Here is a 21,252-nt window from a genome sequence, read left to right as displayed (position 1 = left end):
TCAAGCATGTCGCCCTATTACTAAAACATTTGCTAAATTTCGTGCAGAATTTGAAAATAGGCTGTATTATTGTTTACCAAACAACGTAATTCACATTAAATATTTACTTAATTGACATTTTTAATAAATTTGTAATTCAACAAAACCTTATTAAATTTTTCATTAAACCAAAGTTTCACAATTATTGCTTCACCCTGTATAATTATTATTTATACCATTGAATAGCATTTTTTATAGCCTTTTCAATGATGTATCACAAGTAGGGGTTTGCAGTTTAAACTTTTTCGGTTGTGATGGGTGGGGCCTAGGGGGTTGATGGGGGTGAGTTCTCTTTCATGTCATTTTAGTTCCCCCTTACTATCCTAGAAACGGTTTCAAGCATTTTTCGATATCAGCTTTTGTTCCTGAGATATAGCCATTGTAAGTTTTAAAATTGACACACTGTATAGCGAGACTGATATACATTTCGATCATTGAGAATGAAAACTCTATAAATTTAAATTTTTATCGTCTCCTGTAAATTTACCTTTTTGGTTTTTACAGAGTTATCATTTTGGGGTATTCAATTACAGACCAATATAATAGCAATACAGTCAGAAAATGAAAGAATACCCATGAATGATCACATCAATCACTTATTTTGTATTTGCTGTCTTTTTCTATAAATAACAAACGTTTGTTATAGAAAAAGATAACAAATACAAAATAAGTGATTGATGTGATCGTTCATGGGTATTCTTTCATTTTTCCGACTGTAGGGATATTTTCTTTATTAACTAAATGATAAAAAAAAATGATAAAAAATTAATATAAATAATATAATTAATATAAATTAATATAAATAAATGATAAATAATAAAAAAATAACTAAATGATAAAAAACAAAAAAAAAGTTGTGACTGGCTAAATGACACCCAAGTCAATGCCAAAAAAAAAAAAAAAAAAACCTAAATGATAAAATAATATTCATTTCAAACTTAAATTGTGACGTATTTCACAAATAAAATAGTAAATTGAACTAGGTAGGTAAATGAGTTTAAACAAAAATTATAAGAAACTAAAAAGTAAAAAGTAGACAAAATCTCTAGGCAATATTTTGCCAGAGCTATTAAAATATGATACAAGCTTTATAGGTATATATACTGTAAATACTAAACAAAGATACATATACTGAAAGAATAAGAGATTTAATACAAGACGAGCATATAAATATAAAAAGAACTAGGTACATAAAAAGCATAGAAGCTGCTAGCTATCGATATGAAAAGATCAATGGAATCTTTACTGCTTAACAAACCCCACAAGATACACTACTTTACAACCAGTGATTCCATAAAGTACCTGGTTTAAGAGTTTTAAAGCTCCACGTAAATATATAACAACTATAAATCGACTACGTTTTGGGCATGCTTGCTATCAAAGTCATGTATATAAAATAAATGTGATTGAAGACGATAATTGCAAACAATACGGAAAGCAGGGTGATCTTGATCATATCTTTTTTGAATGTACTAAGTTTCAACAGCATTCAAACTCTCTCTATAAAAATTTAATCAAACTTGATATGCATGCACCATTCAATATCCAGTCTCTGCTGGCTACAGGCTCACAACAAATATACAATATCATTATAAATTTCTTGTCAGATACATGCATGGTCTTATAAGATTTGTACTCAGGCATGATATTCTTTATGATTTAAGTTCAGATTTCCATCCTTTTTTATCATAAATGTTATATCACTTTATCAGAGATCCATTATTGTTTTTATTGTATTATTATTGTATTGTATTATTTATTGTATCACTATATTGTTTCTGTTTAATTTTGTATTAGGGATAGGATTATATATTCTTTATTGCAACTGGCTAAATGACTAATGTCTATGCCATAAATAAAAAAAAATTATCAGGATAATCATATCATACAGTATTAAAAAAATCTAAAGAAAAAGAATATGTTGCTGAATAAGATGAAATGGTGCAAAAGCAATAATTTAAAAAAATCAAATATGTGGGTTATACACACAAGACATGAATGTATGTTGTGAGTGTATGTGAATATGTGATGGATATTTTGTTAATTAACACTAAAGACTGAAGCATTTTGGCTTAATTTTACCCCAGCCCTACTGTTCTTTAGTTAATAGTATCTGCAGAATTGGAGTGTGTTTGGATATGGCCACCTAGACTGTGAGAAAGTATATGTGTGTACCATATTTGGTACACATGGCCGTTAAAGTGAGAGCAAAAATACTAGATCATCTTCAAAATTGTGATTAAAATTGTTAAGTATAGGTGATAAATTATATAATATGTATTTACAATTTTTATCCTGATGTTTGCTTCTTTCATATCATTACACAACATGATCAACTTTTTTCTTTGCATAATATCATAATAAACAAACAAGAGTGGTGAGTGGTACAGATAAGGAATGCAACAAAATAAATGTGGATTTCTTTGCTTGTATGTATGCCTTGTACTAATCCTAACTTATTCTATAGTGTATAGTGTGTCCCACTTTGACTTTACAGTACAGGTTCTTATGACCAACAGTGATGCCAAATTTTATCAGAAACAGGTTTTAAGCAAATATACTTTTTTCTATAGGATAACTTAGGAATTAATATTATTGACATTTTGTGGCTGTCAGGGGTTCTAAAACATTCTTTTTTCGAAAAATAACTGAACTAACTAACAATAATGAACTTCAACGAATCAAATGAACTAACTAAAATTAATTTTAAGTTTAACATTTATACTAGTAGTTGAAAATTTTAATGAGAGTGTAAACACATTAAAATGACATTAATTTCAGGTTGGAAATCAGTCACTAAGAATAACAATATTAATTAATTTTTAATTAATTAATTAGGATCCAAATTTTCCAAATAAGCAATCAGTTACTCAATACAATGTTATCAGTAATAATTATAAGTTTATTTGATATTCCTTGGTATAATTTAATTTAGGTGAACTGACCATCAACAATTATAATTTATTTATTCTCAATAAGACAATATAAAACTTTACTTAAACTTGACTGACAATCTATTTTATATTTTTCATTTTTCTTGACATTACTTCAGAACTGTCAATACATAAATTAACAACCATAGAACAACGTCCACTTTTAATGTTGGATATTCTAACATTCTTAACCAAAAAAGGTTATTAAGCATATCGATTATAAAATTGCTGATTACTTTTCGAAAATGACTATCACTCACAAAAAACAATGAAAAATATTGTTTTACTGCAATGCTATTGACTGTAACGGGTTAGTTTTAATTTAACATTTTTAGGGTCCTACATTTTTAGGACCCCGGTAATGTTTGATTGAAAATTCTTTTGAAGAATTCGCCGCGCTAAAAACTCCCATAAGGATTGCGTTGCCACATGTTCGTGTACTATAAAGTCAAGGTGGGACAGACATTAGTATTATTATTATTAAATTATTACTTAGCCAACTAACTTGATAACAATCCATAACAGCATCCTATTTATAGATCACTGAAAAACTTATACATACTGGCAAAACAATTCCTAAAAATTATTGCTGATATTGACCTTAGGATCAAGAGAAATAGGTACTTAATATTATGTTAGATTGTATTTCTAAACCTGGAAGCCACTGCATATTTTTTAACAATTCATTTACCAGCAGAGATTTATTATTTGATTTACAAAAAAAGTGAATACAGAGAAACAGCAACCCTACAGGAAAATATAATTATCAAAATGGAAATGTCTGATACATAGATCATACAAAAACTCTTTGCGGATCATATGATTTTCGATTTGATGTAAATGGAACAACAATAAGTAAATGTGTTATTATAGCATCTAAATCTGATACTATAGAATCTCTCTCACAGGCTACTAGATGGAATCACAAGCCCAAAGGAAAACATTTGCAAGTATATAATATACAGTAGACTCGCGATTATCCGAGTCTCGGTTATCCGAGCCCCTCGGTTAACCGAGGCAAAAGTCATAACTGGTGAGTTACAACTTTCAACCTTGGTACAACATTGTCGCCTCAAAAAGGGGACTGAAACTTACGCAAAAATTAATCAAAGACTTTTTTAAACAGTAATATTGATAAGATAAATGTTTTTATCTTTTATAGACAGTACTGTATTAGTTTGGTCATTAAAATATCCACAGTTATGGTTATTTACGTGTATTTCTATCAATATAACCGATTTCAGTGTTAACCGAGTTTCTCGGTATCCGAGGTAGTCACGGTCCCAATTACCTCGGATAATCGCGAGTCTACTGTAATGCATTCATAGGAGGCAAGGATCAACATTACTGTTTTTTTCTTGAAAAAATATGCCACTAAAATCAGAGCTAAGAAGTGATATTGGCCAATATTCACACAACCGATTGTTATGGCATTAGTAAATTCGTAAAACCATTAAGATTTTCGTCAATCTACAACAGTGTGCTACCTAAACTTGACTGTTAGTACAAGAAGGTTTGTAGGAAGAACGAGAACATAACACCTAAAGTATTTGCGGACATATTCGATGAGAAAGAATGCTTCAAGGAGAAACATTAAGAGCAGACCACTAACATATTGCAGAAAATGTAAGTACTGTAACATTGTGTAAAAATTGTGTTTTATACAATATCATAAAACATAAAAGAAGTTTTATTAGATGCTAATCAAAATGTTGATACCCATAACTGTTTTTAACTCACTATTACATACTTGTAATTAATGCCCAGTGATCTATTTATAGAATGTGCCAAGATTCAAAAATACAAAGATATAAAATCATTTCATGGGTAAGATAAAAAGCAAAAGTCGAGGACATAACAAGTTGTTACACTTAAATAGAGCTTCGCAGGCCACACTGCTAGAATACCAACATTGGAGACCTTACGAAAGTAAACAACCAAGAGGAAGACGACAGATGAGATGGGTTGACGATATTAAAAGAGTAGCTAGAACAAATTGGAAATATTATGTTGCTCAGGATAGAGACCGATGGAAGGAGTTGGTAGAGGCCTATGTCCAAATATGGAAGATAGAAGGCTAAGAAGAAAGGCATTTCATGAATATCTCCATATTAAGAACAATACTATTGATAATAGGGAACTTGCATAAAATTTATGGGAAATTATCAAAGATAAAAAAGTTTTGTTTGTCTTTCGTTTTGGCCCCTAAAGACGATTAAAATTCAAATTATACCAGCCAGCTCAAAACGCGTTGTAATGTCATCAGGTTATATGTTTACATTCACCACCAACAAAGTAAACAAAATTGTATATAATTTTAAATTAGACATTATAAACGTCAGTAGAAAATACAGTTATGTGATGTTACAATTGTTTTTGATCGTTTGAACTATTCATAGATTTGTACTTTTACAAACTTGTTTTATTTTCCATAGTAAACCTTCTTTCCTTTCCTTCAATAACTATATCAAACTCCAATCTCAACAAACTGGTATATATTATTACAATGACATACGATAAATGTCATTAGAATATAAATATTTTTCCTTTAGTCCACAAAGATGAGCTGGCCAAATACCCAAGTAGGTGGAGACCAATAAACTAAAGAAGAAGAAGAATATACCTAAATATAACCATAAACGGAACCATATAGTTAAACTATGTGACGTCACAGGCCGTTTGAACTAGGTATTTTAAAATACAGAAGACTTTAAATTTGTACTTCTAAGTTATGAGTTTTTGAAGAGTGAAATTTTGGAAATCTCATTTTTATACAAACTGAACATTATGTAATAAACAACTGATTATGTAATAAAAAAAATGTGCAAGTTCCCTATTATGTATAGTGAAATTTTGATATTTGAAAAAAGATAATTTTGGCATTAATGGGTTAACCCATTCCCTGCTGATCACGAGCCAGCAATTGATATGGTTACTTCAGTCAGGTGCTGTTCACACGCCAGCGAATATAGTCACTTGAGTCAAGTGCTTATTTATTTATTTATACGGGCAAGCCCAATTCGGTAATACATTAATAAGATATTGATAATTACAGTGTTGAATATATAAGAATAAAATGAGAGAGTACAAAACATTTAAAAAGACATGACAAAGTAAAATAATTACAAAACATTAATTACTAACAAATAACAAGGTTATGACATTGCTAAATATTTAATTTGGTTAAATGGTTCTTAAAAACATCAACAGAGTTACCAAAAAGTAAAAAGTCACCTAGGGAGTTAGCAAGTCTTAGTGTTCTAGGAACAAAAGTAAAATATGAGTAATTATATCTATGAAAAGAAATATGAAAGGTTTGAATTTGTCTTGTTGATCGTGGTGGAACAAACAACATTTTAGCAAGGAGTTCAGGGCAGTAATATATGCCATTGATAATATTAAACAATACTGTAAGATCTTTACGCTTCCTACGGACATCCAGAGGAGAGATATTCAAAAATCGTTCCATATGTGTATAATTATAATTGATGTGTTTTTTGAACCCAATATATCTAAGAAAATTATGTTGAACACTATCAAGTTTGTTCTTGAGGTGTAAATAATGTGGGGACCAAACTGGAGAACAGTAGTTAAGGTGCGTCCTGACTAAAGAACAATAGAGCATTTTAATAGCGAACACGTTCGTGAAATCACGAGTTGTCCTTTTAACAAAGCCAACCATTTTCATGGATCTTTGAGTAATATTGTTGATGTGATGGTTAAAGCTCAGAGAGGAATCAAGAACAACACCTAAATCTTTAATTGAGTCTACCGTATCCAATAATTGATCATTTATGGTATAATTAAATACTGATAAATGATGATTCCGACAAAACCGGATAATGTGACACATGTGCTGTTCAACAGAATGACTCCTAGCTGAGTTCTATCCTCTTCGATTGGCAGTGAATGGGTTAAGGAGGTATTGGACTGAAGCTATTATCTTGTGGCATTTTATCATTCAAAACTGTTTTGAATGATGATATATTTTATTGAATTTATACTGTTTCTTACAGCATAGTTTTCCCATGGTTGTGGTAATTATTAGAGGAGATAAGAATATTAATTAGCACAAGTACGAAAAATATCTTACACAAATAAAATACTGAATATCTATTGTATTTCTATTAGCTGAACTCAAACGCTGACCTTGGGGTAAGAATTCTTTATAATCTTGGGATGAATTGGCAATACTTAAATATTATAAAATTAGTAATGAAATTAAAGTCCCATGAGTTCTTGGTAATAAGTACTTCTTATATTATATTCACCATGGTGGCTAGTAGAAACGTTTCGGGACCTCAAATTTCTATTCCTTAAACTGGGATATTCCTGTAACCGGTATTCTAATAAAACGGTTCAACTGTACTACAGTATTCTTATGTCTTTCAAGACATATCACTTACTGACACCAAAAATAATTATATCATTACCAGTTAACAAATATAAATTCGAGTTTAGTTAGTAAAAGGCTCATTGAATAGTATTTGGATTAAAGCTATTTTTTGAGAATTTTTTGGTTTATTCCTTAAGATATTGTTTAACTTCTGTCTTCTACAAACAGTAAATCTTATTCTTAAATAAGCAAAATAATATTCTTGTCCTATCTGCTTCCAAAAGTTATATACTTTATTTTGTAATCAGCATTTAAATTTCCACAAGTTAAATCTACAACTGCAAATTTTAGATGAAAATATGCCTTTGCAAGAAAAAGTTCGAATATTATTATGTACTAAGAAATACCTCAAACGAGACCTCAAATTAAGGTTAACTTTCTAGTTTTCTAACTTTTGTAAATTTGAAGAAAAATGGGAAAAATAAAAGAAATTAGAGTTGGATGTAAACATACAATATTCATAATTCAGATTACTGACAGGGTATTTCTTTAACTGACAAGTATCTAGGGCTCCAAAACAGTCGGTGTTCCCATGATAGTACAATAATAATTATCAAAATCTAAACTCACCCGGTTGCATTCCAATGCCTCTGCGGAATGTTCTTCCTTCTGTTTGAAACAATTAGAGCACTTTGTCTTATGGAATATATTAGGGGCGAACTTCTTGCACTGTGACATTTTGGTTTGTTTATTATTAATAACTCCTCAAAAATATTTTCTGCACAGCACAAAACGAAAATAAACTAAATTATTTGGATCCTTTTCTGCCATTTCCACTGTCTCCACTTTAATCCCGTTTATTTTTTAACCTTAATTGATAACGCACTAAACAAAAATTATTTAAACACGAACTATGTATACGTTCACATTCTACTCTTCACTCTAAACTGACCTGACAGACGAATTGAAAATGAAATTTACACATTAAAAAAATGATAAGGTAGTGAGAAAACGTCACAAACCTTTCTCCTTTGCTGACAACTGACAGCTGACAATTGTAGTGTCAACAACTTAGGCAATTTCGATTGCATACTTGAAAAGTTTTCTGGTTTCCAGCGAACTATTGTTTTTTTATAAATAAATATAAAATGCTTAAAATAATGGTTTTATAATTTATATTCTAATTAATAATACTAGAAAATATAAAAATTCAGGTTTAATTAAATGATTTTTAAAATTTAATGGAATCAGAAGACATACAATTTTCGGGGTTCCTTTGGGTATTAAATGGGTATTAATATTCTCATATTGATGAACTTATTGAATTTAAATTTGTAAATAATTATAATAGCTACGGTAACTTATAAATATTTTTATAATAGCTACGGTACTCTTCCACTGCTACCACCAAGTTACCAATAAAAATATTTTAAATACGATTATTTTTTATAATAGTAATATATATTATCGAAATCATTTCTGATATTCTACATATTAATAATGCAACTTTAATTGACAAAATTATAATGTAAAAAAATACAAATAGAAACATAGCTGGTATACAACCAACAACTACCAAGACTATGAAAGAAAAAACTATTTCTTGACCTTGAACTTCATTTTGATGTCACATTTTGGTGTCATTTTGAAGTTTGAAGACAAGACAAGCAAAATATATCTTGAATTCAAATGTGTATTTTCAAAAGTATTATATAACTAATTAATTAGTTAGAAACGACTTCACCTACTACATAGTCCGTGTTATACGAATTCTAAGTGATATGTGTTATTTCTGTTCATTCAAAATAACATCTCTAATGTGATAATTCTGGTTAATCTGTATATTTTGGACTTTGAGAATGGATACAGGAGAGAGGTATGTACTATATAAAGAATAGAACAAAAGATTTTAATATGAGCTAAAATTAACATTGAAAACTTAAATGAAAACGCTGCATATTATGTATAATGAAATTCTTTGTCATGGTGGTATTTTTGAGTTTTTGTTCCATACAAAGAAATTATGTTTGCTATTGGTCCCTAATGTATAAACCTTCAACTTTTCTATTTAATTTTAATTTTTTTATGTTAAATATGCCACAAACAAGGTTATAGTTTATTAGTATAATAATTGTGATTTGAACCTACAATTTTACAATTTGCTCTCTTCAAGTGGCATTCTTTAGCCTATCTAGTCCACTGTAATTTCTTTTAATTATATATGTTCTTATCTTTGTTTGTATTTTTGATCTGTGGTTATAGTGTTGGTAAACAATATTGTTTTTCTAGACAGTATATAAATGTACAGTAAAAATGTCTGCCTTTTACCTTGCAAGGTAAATTTACAATATTTATTTAGTTAAAAGTGATCATTTATTTATTTTAATATTTACAAGTCATCATGTCTTTAGAATGGCTAAATCATCAAATATTTTAAATTTTAAATAGTATCTAGACCCACTAATACAAAATTATTTTTCTTAACACATTTATGGACATGCGGACACGCTTCACATGTAGACACATGTTCTTATGGAGTAAGTGTGTGCACAGGGCCGCGCCGTCTACGTGTGCAATGTGTGCGGCGCACACGCGCCAGAAATTAAGGGGCGCCACTAGAGTTATTTTAGAGAATTTTTAGTTATTTTAAAAAGAAAAGGGTATTTTTGGGCGCCATTAAATATTTTTCACACAGGTGCTACCACGTGCTGGCGCAGCACTGTGTGTGCATATACAGTAGTGTCCGTAAATGTGTTAAGAACAAGTTGTTGTTTCTTGTAAATGTGTCATGCTTTCACAGCCCTTAGTATGTCTGTATTAGAGGTACCTATTACTACTATTGGTTTACAGCGTTCTCCAACGCCTTCCGACTCCTAACAGCCATTCTTCTCATTTTAACCATAGACCTGGAGATTTCTCTTTCCTCTAGTTCTCTTTCAATTTTCTCCCTCCAGCTTCTTGTCGGCCTTCCCCTTTTTCTTTCTCCCTTGTAATGTCCACATCAAAATCTGTTTAGGAATCCTGTCATCTAGTATTGTACATGGCCGTACCATATTAGCTGTTTTGTTTTTATGTCATCAATTATTGTATATGTGGCTCACATCATTTCTCATATTCTCTCATTGGGTATCTGATCTCTTCTGGTAGTAACATTTTCTCTGTTCTTTGTTTCATTTGCCAAACTTCACTGGTATATTATGTGATTACACTTTTAAGTATGGTATTGTATATGAGCTGTTTGTTTGCTTCAGATATTGTTTGGTCCCACAGAATACAGTTTATCATGGATATGGCTTTTGTACCCTGTATGTCTCTGTCTTTTATGGCAATATCGAGTGTTCCATCTTGAGCTATCTTCATGCCCAGGTACTTGTATTCATCACAGTGTTTAATTTCTACTCCATCATCTAATGTAATGTACTGCTTTGTCCCTCCAATACACATGGCTTCAGTTTTCTTAATGTCGATTTTCAGACCCCATTTGTTATATTTTTCTCTTAGCTTCTGCATCCTGGGCAATCAGAATTTGGTCATCGGCTAAACATAAAGTGTACAGTATTGTCTCGTAATTGAGATTGATTCCCATGCCATTACATTTTCTTTTCTACCACTTGAGTGCATGTTCTAGATAAATTTCGAAAAGGGTAGGCAAAATACAGCTACAATGGAACCCTGATAAGTCGGCCTCCGATAACCCAGAAGTCCGGCTAAATGGGACCGATTTTCATCAGACAAAACAAACATTTTTTCACTTTGAACAAGTTTTTTTTACCAAGAAATAAACAATACTGTATACAATTGTATGCAATTTAGATGTACTGTGCATGTGTATTTCATGCTTTTGCAATTATAATGGAGTTTATTTGTAAGTATACCGTGTTTTATTAATTTTTACCATATAGGTACGATCAGCCGCGGTCCCGATTAATCAGAATTATCGAGGTTCCACTGTACTTGTTTCAGTCCTTTTGTGACCTTAAATCCCTCAGACATCCTCTATCCAATTTTAATTTTTGCAGTTGTTCCATTAAACAGACTTTGGACTGCTTTGATAAGACCATGTTTAATGTTGGTGTGCTGTGGGGTTGACTGTAGTTTGCTGAGAGGCACACTGTCGGATGCTTTTTTAAGTCTATGTACACCAGGTGAACTTCTTTATTGACTGCTGTTTGCTGTTTGCTGTTTTTTCTCAATAACTTGCATAATAGAGTACAAATGGTCTACTGTGGACCGCCCACTTCTAAAGCCAGCTTGCTCCTCTGCTTCATAATCTCTAGTCCTTTTCTATTTGGTGTTCTTTTTTTTAAATATAAATTTTAGATAAATATTTTTTTTGATATAAATGAGTCAGATTAAATAAATTATTAGAAGAATTTTTTACTAAGCAACAACATTTTTGTTTATTTAGTATTATTTTGTATTTTGACAACGACACCCGACTTGGGCGTCGAAACGTTAATAAAATCATTTTTAGGTAAAATTGTGGCTTATTTCCCATTTGAATATACTTGATTTCAATATTCATAATTATTGTATTCATGCTCTTCCACATCTCAAAAGAATTTATTTTCCAAATGTTTACATTCAATTCTCCATTTGATATGGTAGTGTAAAGAAACACAATTAACATGGTTCCTATGGAGATTTATATTTAACAATTATTACAGACTGAATTATTTAGTCAATATTCATACTTTAGTATTCATAATTATTGTATTCATGTTCTACCACATCTCAAAAGAATTTATTTTCCAAATTTTTACATTCAATTCTCCATTTGATATGGTAGTGTAAACTACTAAAGGTTAAATTATTTAGTCTGTAATAATTGTTAAATATAAATCTGCATAGGAACCATGTTAATTATGTTTAGACATAATGTATATCCTGGTGTAAGTAGACTTAAAAAAGCATCCGACAGTGTGCCTCTCAGCAAACTATAGTCAACCCCACAGCAAACCAACATTAAAAATGTTCTTATCAAAGCAGTCCAAAGTCTGCTTAATGGAACAACTGCAAAAAAATTGGATAGAGGATGTCTGAGGGATTTAAGGTCACAAAAGGACTGAAACGAGTACAGTGGAACCTCAATAATTCGGATTAATTGGGACTGTGGCTGATCGTACCTATATGGTAAAAATTAATAAAACATGGTACAAATAAACTCCATTATAATTGCAAAAACATGAAATACACATGCACAGTACATCTAAATTACATACAGTTGTATACAGTATTGTTTATTCCTTGGTAAAAAACTTGTTCAAAGTGAAAAAATGTTTGTTTTGTCTGATGAAAATCGGTCCCGGTTAGCCGGACTTCTGGGTTATCAGAGGCCGACTTATCGGGGTTCCGCTGTAGCTGTATTTTGCCTACCCTTTTCAAAATTTATTATTTCAAAATTTATAATTATTACTGCACATACTGTACATAAAGGTAAAAAAACGCTTCTGAATAATTGGCCATTTTGATTCTGAACCCTTGAATTGAAATTTTATCATGAAAAATACCCAAAAAATAAAAGCTTTGCCGAGATAAAAGTAACTGGGTGTATTATTTGATCAAACTGGAACTGTTGACGGGGAAATTAACTTGTCAAAAGAGCAATACAATGTCTTAATAATATTTTGATGAGAAATTTGACAAAAACATTAAAAACGAAATTTTAACATCTATGGGGTTCTGATCAAGAACAGTCTATTATATACTTAGTTCAGAAACTTGAAGACTAAGTAATAGAGAAAAAAAAACAAAAAAAGCCTAGGTAGTGGAGATGGCTACAATTAAAAAAAATCAGCAGATAGTCAGAAGAGACAGAGTAAGAAAATGAAAACTTTAAAATACATACCCCTATATTACCTAAATCATGATAGACTGTTTGTAGTTATTATGCACTTGAAAGAAAATCATAAATATGTTTATAATCTGGACAGATAATCTCAACAAAAATATAACTTAATTTAAAAATATTTAAGTTTGTCTGATTTTTAATGAATGGGACACATCACTAGCATTTATGCTCCCTATGCCTTTGTTTCCCTAAAGTTTAAATTGTAAACAATTCCGAACAATCTAATTTCTCTTATCTATCATTTAACCTAACATAGGTATGATCTTATAATTTATGTATGTTTTAGTGTTCATTTTGAACATTTCAACAATGAAATACTATACAGGGTGATTAATTAAGGCATGACTGCCATGCAGGTAGGCCGGGGTCCAAATCCCAGCACCGGCAAGAACATCTAGACATTTTTAAAAACGTCTATAGGCCTCAGGTCGACTCAGCCTGAAAATGAGTACCTTGGGTAAAACCAGGGGTAATAATAGGCGGTTGAAGCTTAGCACTGACCCTGTTACCTTCCTTGTATAACGTAGTCCCTAGACCTAGCAGACTACCCTGCTATAATCCTAAAGCTGCGTTAGCGGTATAAAACGGGAGACTATTATTATGACAATAAAATAAATAAATAAGCTTCAGAACAACAATAAATAAATAGTTTCGAGATCTCGAGATTTCGAAAAAGATAGATCCCCTCGGCCTTCTTAGCTCCGGCAATTCGTTGGTTTACAATTTTAGAAGCCACGAATGGTGTAAACAGAAGATTAGTTCTAATAAAGTTTTATTTTTAATAATTGCTAATATTGAAAGTAAAACTTTCGTTCGTCTTTAGCAAATAGTTTTTAAATTATTAAATAAAACACCCTGTAACTCAGTAAAAAGCCACATTTTATTTAAGTGATTTGTGTTAGAGCAAGGACACTCCAAGCGGCGCGCGTCGAGTCGACGTCGAGGCAGCTTAAAACACATGGCGCGGTGTAACAGCGGCAGCTATGCTACGATGTAAAGTATTTGTATTTCGTTATTGCCAAAGTTAGTCGCGTGTTGGCTGCTGTACGATACGATGTCTGAAAGTTATGACGATTTGTCTTTTTAAATAAATGCAAGTTTACTTTAGCTTAGATTAAAGAAGATATTGGATACATCCCGTCATAAAGGAACGAAAGTATAAGGAATAAGTTTTTTACACATTATATAACGAAATTAATATAATAAAGGCTCAGAGAAGTTTTTTAATGTTACAAGAATGTCTAAAAAATCTTTTCAGGAGTTATTAGTGCGTATTAAAGAGCCATGTTCATTAAATAACACCGTTATGAGGGAAAGCATATCACCTAAGAAGAACTATTTATAACTCTAAGAGGCTGTCCATTCTATGGTACGCCACTGAGCAAATACAGGTGTTAAATTGATGCCCCTCTATTATACCCCATTAATTGGGAAATGAGCAAGCAAAGTTAGGATAGCCATTTTGATCGCCAACATCCGAGGTAGGCACCTTAAGAAGAAGAATTGGGAAATAGTGATGTTTTACAAATTAATATTAACAAAAAAAATATTTAAATTAAAGTCAAAGTACGTATCGCGAAAGACGAAAACCAGAATATACAAAACCATAATAAGAGCAACAGTCATCTACGGATGTGAGACATGGGTGCTAAATAAAACAGAAGAAGAAATGATAGAGAGTTGAGAACAGAACGTACTGCGAGCTATTTTCAGGGGAAAGAATGCAGATACAGAAGACGGCTGGCATAGAAGCACCAATCAAGAATTAAGGATGCTTTACAAGGAACCAAGTATAACAAGATACACCAAGTCATAAAGAATCAGGTGGGCAGGTCATGTCGAGGGGATGGATAAGGAAAGAATGCCAAAGATGGTGCTGCTAAGAAGACCAGTTGGGACTAGGAGACGAGGTAGACCAAGAAAAAGGCTGCAAGGAAGTTTCAGGAATATATTATAGTATCGATGGAAATTACACACTGGAAAGAGAAGGATAGGATATAGTGGAGAACCATAGATAGTTCAGCAATTTTTACATAGACATTAAATAAAATTATATAAAAGTTATTAGTATAAACTGTATTATGTAAAATTGTAAATACAAGGCCTGTAGAGCATAATAAATAAAATAATAAATAAAGTAAGATAACTGTGTATTATCTTTATTTTTATGGAGTCAATAATTTTATTTTTATTAAAGTCAATCCTTCTGACAAATAACTCAAATCAAGTCAAACTGGTCAATGGTTACAAATTTGAAAGTTCTGTTTGACTGTTTGTGAAATTAGTTTCAAAGAGTTTGAAAAATAATTTATTTAGTAGATTACTTTTTTTTTTAGATAGAAATGTACCTAATTAAGTTGCCCTTTAAGCTTTAAGATTAAAAAATTAAAATACAATGAGTCCCATATAAAAATAATTTGATATGGAAGTAAAAAATTCAAGTCAAAATATAGTTCGAGTCTGTAATTTCCATCATTAAACCAGATTTGGCAACACTCACAACAAAATTCGCTAGAAAACAGCTCAAACGTCTGTGTTGTACCACGAACCACGCATATATGATATGCCGTCGAAGTCGTAAAACCGCTTGGGCGACATATGGTTTCTATTTCTAGGATGGGTCGCGGGAACGCCGCTCCAACGAAAATTTTAAGAGCGCCTAGTGTGTGTCACTGCATCAAAGTATAGTAAGGGATGCGTCGCTTTCGACATCTCAGCGGGGGTTCAGTCGACGTACGCCGCTCCGTCTGTGTTAGCGCTTAAATCTTAATATTTTGAAGTCTAGAGCTACAACTCACAACTCAGAGATTGGGCATTCTTATTGAATCACCCTTTATAATACTCTATTATTTTTATTGTATTCCTTTTTTTAATTAACCTTTCTAATTACAATTTAATTGTAAGTTAACATAATTTTTGCAGATCTCTCCATTCCACAAATGTTGCAGTTATTAGGGAAGTTTACGACAATGAATTTTCCCAAGCTTGTTTTTCTATGGAATTAGAAAAGGCCCTAGAGAGTCGTTGTTCCATTATTGTTATAGAACCCACACAACTTGGCGATGAAACTGCTAGGTGGATTAGTTTCGGAAATTACTTGCACAAAACGGCAGTTATATCTGGGTTGACTTCCATTATTTCAGGTAGGTACTTTTATTTTATCTAAAGATTCTATTGACGAAAACATTAAATATTTTTTTTAACATCTCAATACTAGGAAACTATAAAATTTATAGCTGTAATCTAGTAGAGAAGGGGGTGAAAGAAAATGACGTATGGCGCAGAAGATATAATTTTGAACTATACGCAGCATACAACGAACCCGACGTCATAACATCCATAAAGATCGGACGTCTGCGCTGGATGGGCCATGTTGAACGAATGTTGGAGACCGAAACACCAAAACACATAATGAAGCAAACACCAGTAGGGAGAAGGTCAAAGAGAAGACCCAAACTTAGATACATGGAACAAGTGGAACAAGATCTGAAAACATTTGAGATTACCCACTGGAAGAACAAAGCAAGGAACAGAACAGAATGGCGGAAAATCCTAGAACAAGCCAGGACCCAAAAAGGGTTGTCGAGCTACTGATGATGATGAATCTAGTAGAGATAGGAGGTTTTCTAGATATTAATTTTATGTGCTTGGTGAGCAATAAATAGATCAATTTTTTCTAAGAATAAAACAGTCAAAACTTTTGTTTTCTACTCTTCCAAAAAATTTATTGCAATTCATTTTTACTACAGTCGTTTCCGCAGTCTTTCTTTTTCAAGTGACGTATTTTTACTATGTTTCTACATTTTATAATCTTAACCCCTTGCGGTCGAACACGATGACCAGTGAAGTAAACTACTTGTCACTGTTTGACACATGGAAGTGCACTGAGGTCGTCGTGACTGTTTAATCAATCAAATATTTCTGCCAACATTATGTAAAATAGCTCTATCTTTTTTGAAGTTATACTTCTTTAGGCGCGATTGAGATTGAGGGTGAATTTATATTGATCTCCGCGCATGCGCACACCGACAGTTTGGTATTAGTCTTTATACGGGCTCTGATTGGGTGTTGAAATGATCTGTCAATAATTGTTCAATATGGAGGTTATCGGTAAACAAAAATGTTGTATAATATATTAGTTTTTATTGTTGTGAGGACAGAAATAAAATCAAAGGACATCGCACACATCTTATGGAAAATATAATATCACTCAAATTCAATAAAATTTATACCAATAGATTCGTTTTAAATTAACGATCAAATCTTATCATTGCGCCAACTCTCTATTTTCAAAAATAAGAGCAGAAATTGATATAAATAAATCTGAAATCAAATGGGTAGGTACATAAGTTAGAGAGAGAAAAAATGTTTTAAAATACCCAGATTTTCGGTACTCCATAAATCAGCGGATTAGTTTCACTAATCCGCTTAGGCCCAGCGGGATTTAAGCTGTTATGAATAGCACTCAGAGCAATAATGATTGTAAACTAACATTTTATGGACTCCAAAAATGTGATTTCGATAAACTTTAATTGCAATTTGCGCCGTAATTAATCATAATTAAGAGTTGGCGCAATGATAAGAATTGATCGTTATATTAAAACGAATCTAATCGTATAAATTTTATTGAATTTGAGTGACATTATATTTTCCATAAGATGTGTGCGATGTCCTTTATAATTATAGTGACTTTTTAAATAGTTTTGAAAAGCCACAGGTACGTAATTCTAAATGTTTCAGTTGTATTCCAATAAAAAATTATTTTCATACCTATTTGGAAAATGTAAAAAAAATAATGTACTTACCTAGTACTTGCTATGCTATACCCCTAGTAGGCAATGCTTTAATTTACATAATCTGATTACGAACAAACTTTCTACAAATTTTCATCTAATGTATCGTTTTCTTACTCTATATATTGTATTTTAATTCGACAAAAATCAAACTAATAAAAATTCATATAAACAAAATGTCAAAAAGTTGTTCAGTTTGTGTATATTCCCACATGACGTATACGCGAAGGTGGTGCAGTTTGAAATCGCTTCGACTCTCGTACGACGGGATACACGGGAAGTAGGTTCAAGCCCAATGCAAGTTATATCATTTTTTTTATTTTTTTTTTATAGATTTTATGATTGTAAGTATATTATTATATAATTTTTTTCAGAAAATACGTATTTAATTAAAATTTTTGGCAACAATTATTGTTCAGAAATCATTTGTGGCATTTTTCAATAAATGTGTTTGTGTGTGTTTTATTCTTTTATTTTTATAATTTTTGGTATTGTTTTAATAAAAATTTTTGGAAAGTAGTAGAGAAACTGTTTAAAGTATATTGATTTCGTTGAAATCATATAATAGAAGTATAACTTCTTACGTGCGTACAAAGTACACACATTCTTTTTTTTTCTATTCTAAAGTATTCGTATTGGGTAAAACTGAACAAAATATATTAACCTTCAGTCGGGCGCTCCGCAGTAATTTGCTGCGTAAAATCATTTTTTCCTGGTAAAGTGTTACTGGGATATGCTATGTTCGTAATCTTTTTAAAATTCCCTTATTGGGTACCCATCATCGTCTCGAAAAATTCAAGTACAATTAGTTAAAAAACTCTAACATGAAGTAAAAACCACTTCTATGTAATTGGTATATTTATTAAAAATTTAAAAAATCCCAATGGATTGAATAAAATAGGTCCAATTCAGAACGTTTTCGGACCTATCAGTCCATCATCAGTGAATTCAAATACTTGCTAAATAGCCCCAGATCCAAACAATGGTTGAAACTATAATTCAATCTACATTATATTGAAGTAATATTGATCACGCTAAACGGCGATGTTAATATTGACCAGGCTAAACGGCGATGTTAAAAGATATAACCTTCCGGAGGTTCTCCAATTAATAAATCGATTTTTCCTTTATCCACGGCCACTCCTTCTTTGCTGACTATATGACCTAAATAATTGACTTTACTTTGAAATAGCTGGCATTTCTTGGGATTTAACATTAACTGGACAGCTTTAAGTCGATTAATTCTTCAGGTGTTCTTCAAACGTCTCCACCAAAACGATTATGTCGTCTAAATACACCAGGCACGTTTTCCGAGATAACCCTCTCAACACATTTTCCATAAACTTCTCAAATGTCGCAGGAGCATTACAGAGTCCAAACGGCATAACGTTGAATTCCCATAATCCAGATCCTGTAGTGAAGGCCGTCTTCTCCTTGTCCGCTGGATCCATTTCTACCTGCCAATATCCAGACTTCAAGTCCAACGTAGAAAACAATTTAGTTCCAGCCAATGTGTCCAACGTGTCGTCGATCCGAGGCAGAGGATAACTACCTTTCTTGGTAACATTATTCAACAAACGGTAGTTCATACAGAACCTCGTAGTTCCATCTTTCTTCTTGACCAGGACCACCGGAGAGACCCATGGGCTCGTAGAAGGTTCTATCACCCCGTCTTTCTTCATTTCTTGAACAATCCTTTCAGCTTCCTCTCTCTTCGCCTGTGGTAATCGTCGAGCTGTTTGACGAATTGGCCTAGTGGTACCAGTGTCAATTTTATGTTTGACAACTGTCGTTCTTCCTGTCTTTCCTCCTTTCGGTACGAATATGTCACGATATTGCTGAAGAAATTTCCTTAATTTCCTTTTCTCCACTTGATTTAGAGATTGGTTTGCAACTGCAACCATTTGGTCGAACTTGCCGTTGGAATTATCTGATGTTGTCGTCTGACGGATTATGGACGTCACGGTTACACAAGTTCCTACTTTTGTCTCTTTCTTGATGGTTACCGGGTAGTCATTGACATTAATGAATCTCACGGGAATTTCTTTAGCAGCAGTAACCAATTCCTTTCCAATTATGATTCCTCGGCCAATTTCCTCGTCGTGGTTCCATGGCTCCATCATAACAGGTGTTCCTTCTTCTACAATTCCCTGTAGCCGCGCTACGATGATCGTTTCACTTCTCGCGGGCACAACTGTATCTTATTTAATGGCTGCTAGCACAGTGCTGTCATCATGTGGATGAAGAAATACCTCCTCATTGCCAACTTTGATTACCCTGTTCTTAAAATCCAATTGAAATCCATCCAAATTCATTACGTCCATTCCTAATATAACATCTTCTTCGATGTCTGCAACTATGGCAGTATGGACGAACTTTTCTGCTCCAATCCCTAATTGTATCTGGATTTCTCCGTGGGTGTTGGCATTTTCACCTGTGGCAGTCCGCAGTCGCAACCTCGTTGGTAAGAGCTTCTTACGACTGTTTATAACTGACGGTCGTATAATGGTCCTGGTCTCTCCGGTATCCACCAACAATGTATACTTTTTACCATTTATTTCTCCATCTACATATACACTATCTTGAGGTGAGATTTCGCCAGCTTTCCACCAACAATGTATACTTTTTACCATTTATTTCTCCATCTACATATACACTATCTTGAGGTGAGATTTCGCCAGAAACTTTGTTCTCTAACGATGTAATGTCTGTCGAAACTTTCAAAACATCCGAGGAAACTTGGGAGATTTCACCAGAAACTTGTTCTCTAACGATGTAATGTCTGTCGAAACTATCGAAATTGACGAGATCACAGCAGCATGCTTGTCTTCAAACAAATTTATTTATTTATTTATTAACGGGATAAACCCAATACATACAAAATACAATAAAGCAGAGCTTTTGTCATAATAATGAAAATATAAAATTTAGATACATGTAAAACTACAACTATAAAACACAAACATAATAAATAAAAAAGAATATAAATTATTTGTAAATGATGAAAACAACTGAATTAACTATAACAGTTAAATCTATTTAATTTTTTAAATTCAAAATTCAAGACGCCCGAGTTCTTGTTTAATAGAGGAAACTGAAGAACCAAACAGATCTATTACATGACTAAACTTGTTTCCATACAGGGCCAATCTACTAATTGGTGCATATTGACCATAATTTGTAGCATGTCGTTGTTCCCTGAATATTTGTGGATTTCGTGTCAATCTAGCAGGTATATTAAAGTATACAAGACTTATCAATTCTTCGGAGTTAATAACACCAGAGATAATTTTGCGAAGA

At 32.1% G+C, this 21,252-nt stretch overlaps 2 protein-coding genes across 2 annotated transcripts in view; one reads left to right on the top strand and one right to left on the bottom strand.

Annotated features, from left to right (window-relative positions):
* Nucleotides 1-8,296, bottom strand: part of LOC114332680 (protein outspread) — an 889,498-nt gene extending 881,202 nt beyond the window's left edge. The window contains exon 1 of the mRNA XM_050657294.1: nucleotides 7,939-8,296. Coding sequence (XP_050513251.1) covers nucleotides 7,939-8,046 — 108 coding nt within the window. The 5' untranslated portion in view covers nucleotides 8,047-8,296. The remainder of the gene's footprint in view (nucleotides 1-7,938) is intronic.
* Nucleotides 8,297-8,878: 582 nt separating this feature from the next.
* LOC114327214 (transmembrane protein 11-A, mitochondrial) overlaps nucleotides 8,879-21,252 on the top strand; it is a 37,761-nt gene continuing 25,387 nt past the window's right edge. Inside the window, exons 1-2 of the mRNA XM_028275749.2 lie at nucleotides 8,879-9,184; nucleotides 16,082-16,302. Coding sequence (XP_028131550.1) covers nucleotides 9,168-9,184; nucleotides 16,082-16,302 — 238 coding nt within the window. The 5' untranslated portion in view covers nucleotides 8,879-9,167. The remainder of the gene's footprint in view (nucleotides 9,185-16,081; nucleotides 16,303-21,252) is intronic.

This window comes from Diabrotica virgifera, chromosome 1, assembly GCF_917563875.1.
Source record: "Diabrotica virgifera virgifera chromosome 1, PGI_DIABVI_V3a".
Classification (NCBI taxonomy): Eukaryota; Metazoa; Arthropoda; class Insecta; order Coleoptera; family Chrysomelidae; genus Diabrotica; species Diabrotica virgifera.
The sequence above is the reverse complement of the archived record's forward strand: the minus strand, read 5'-3'. Positions and strand labels throughout refer to the sequence as shown.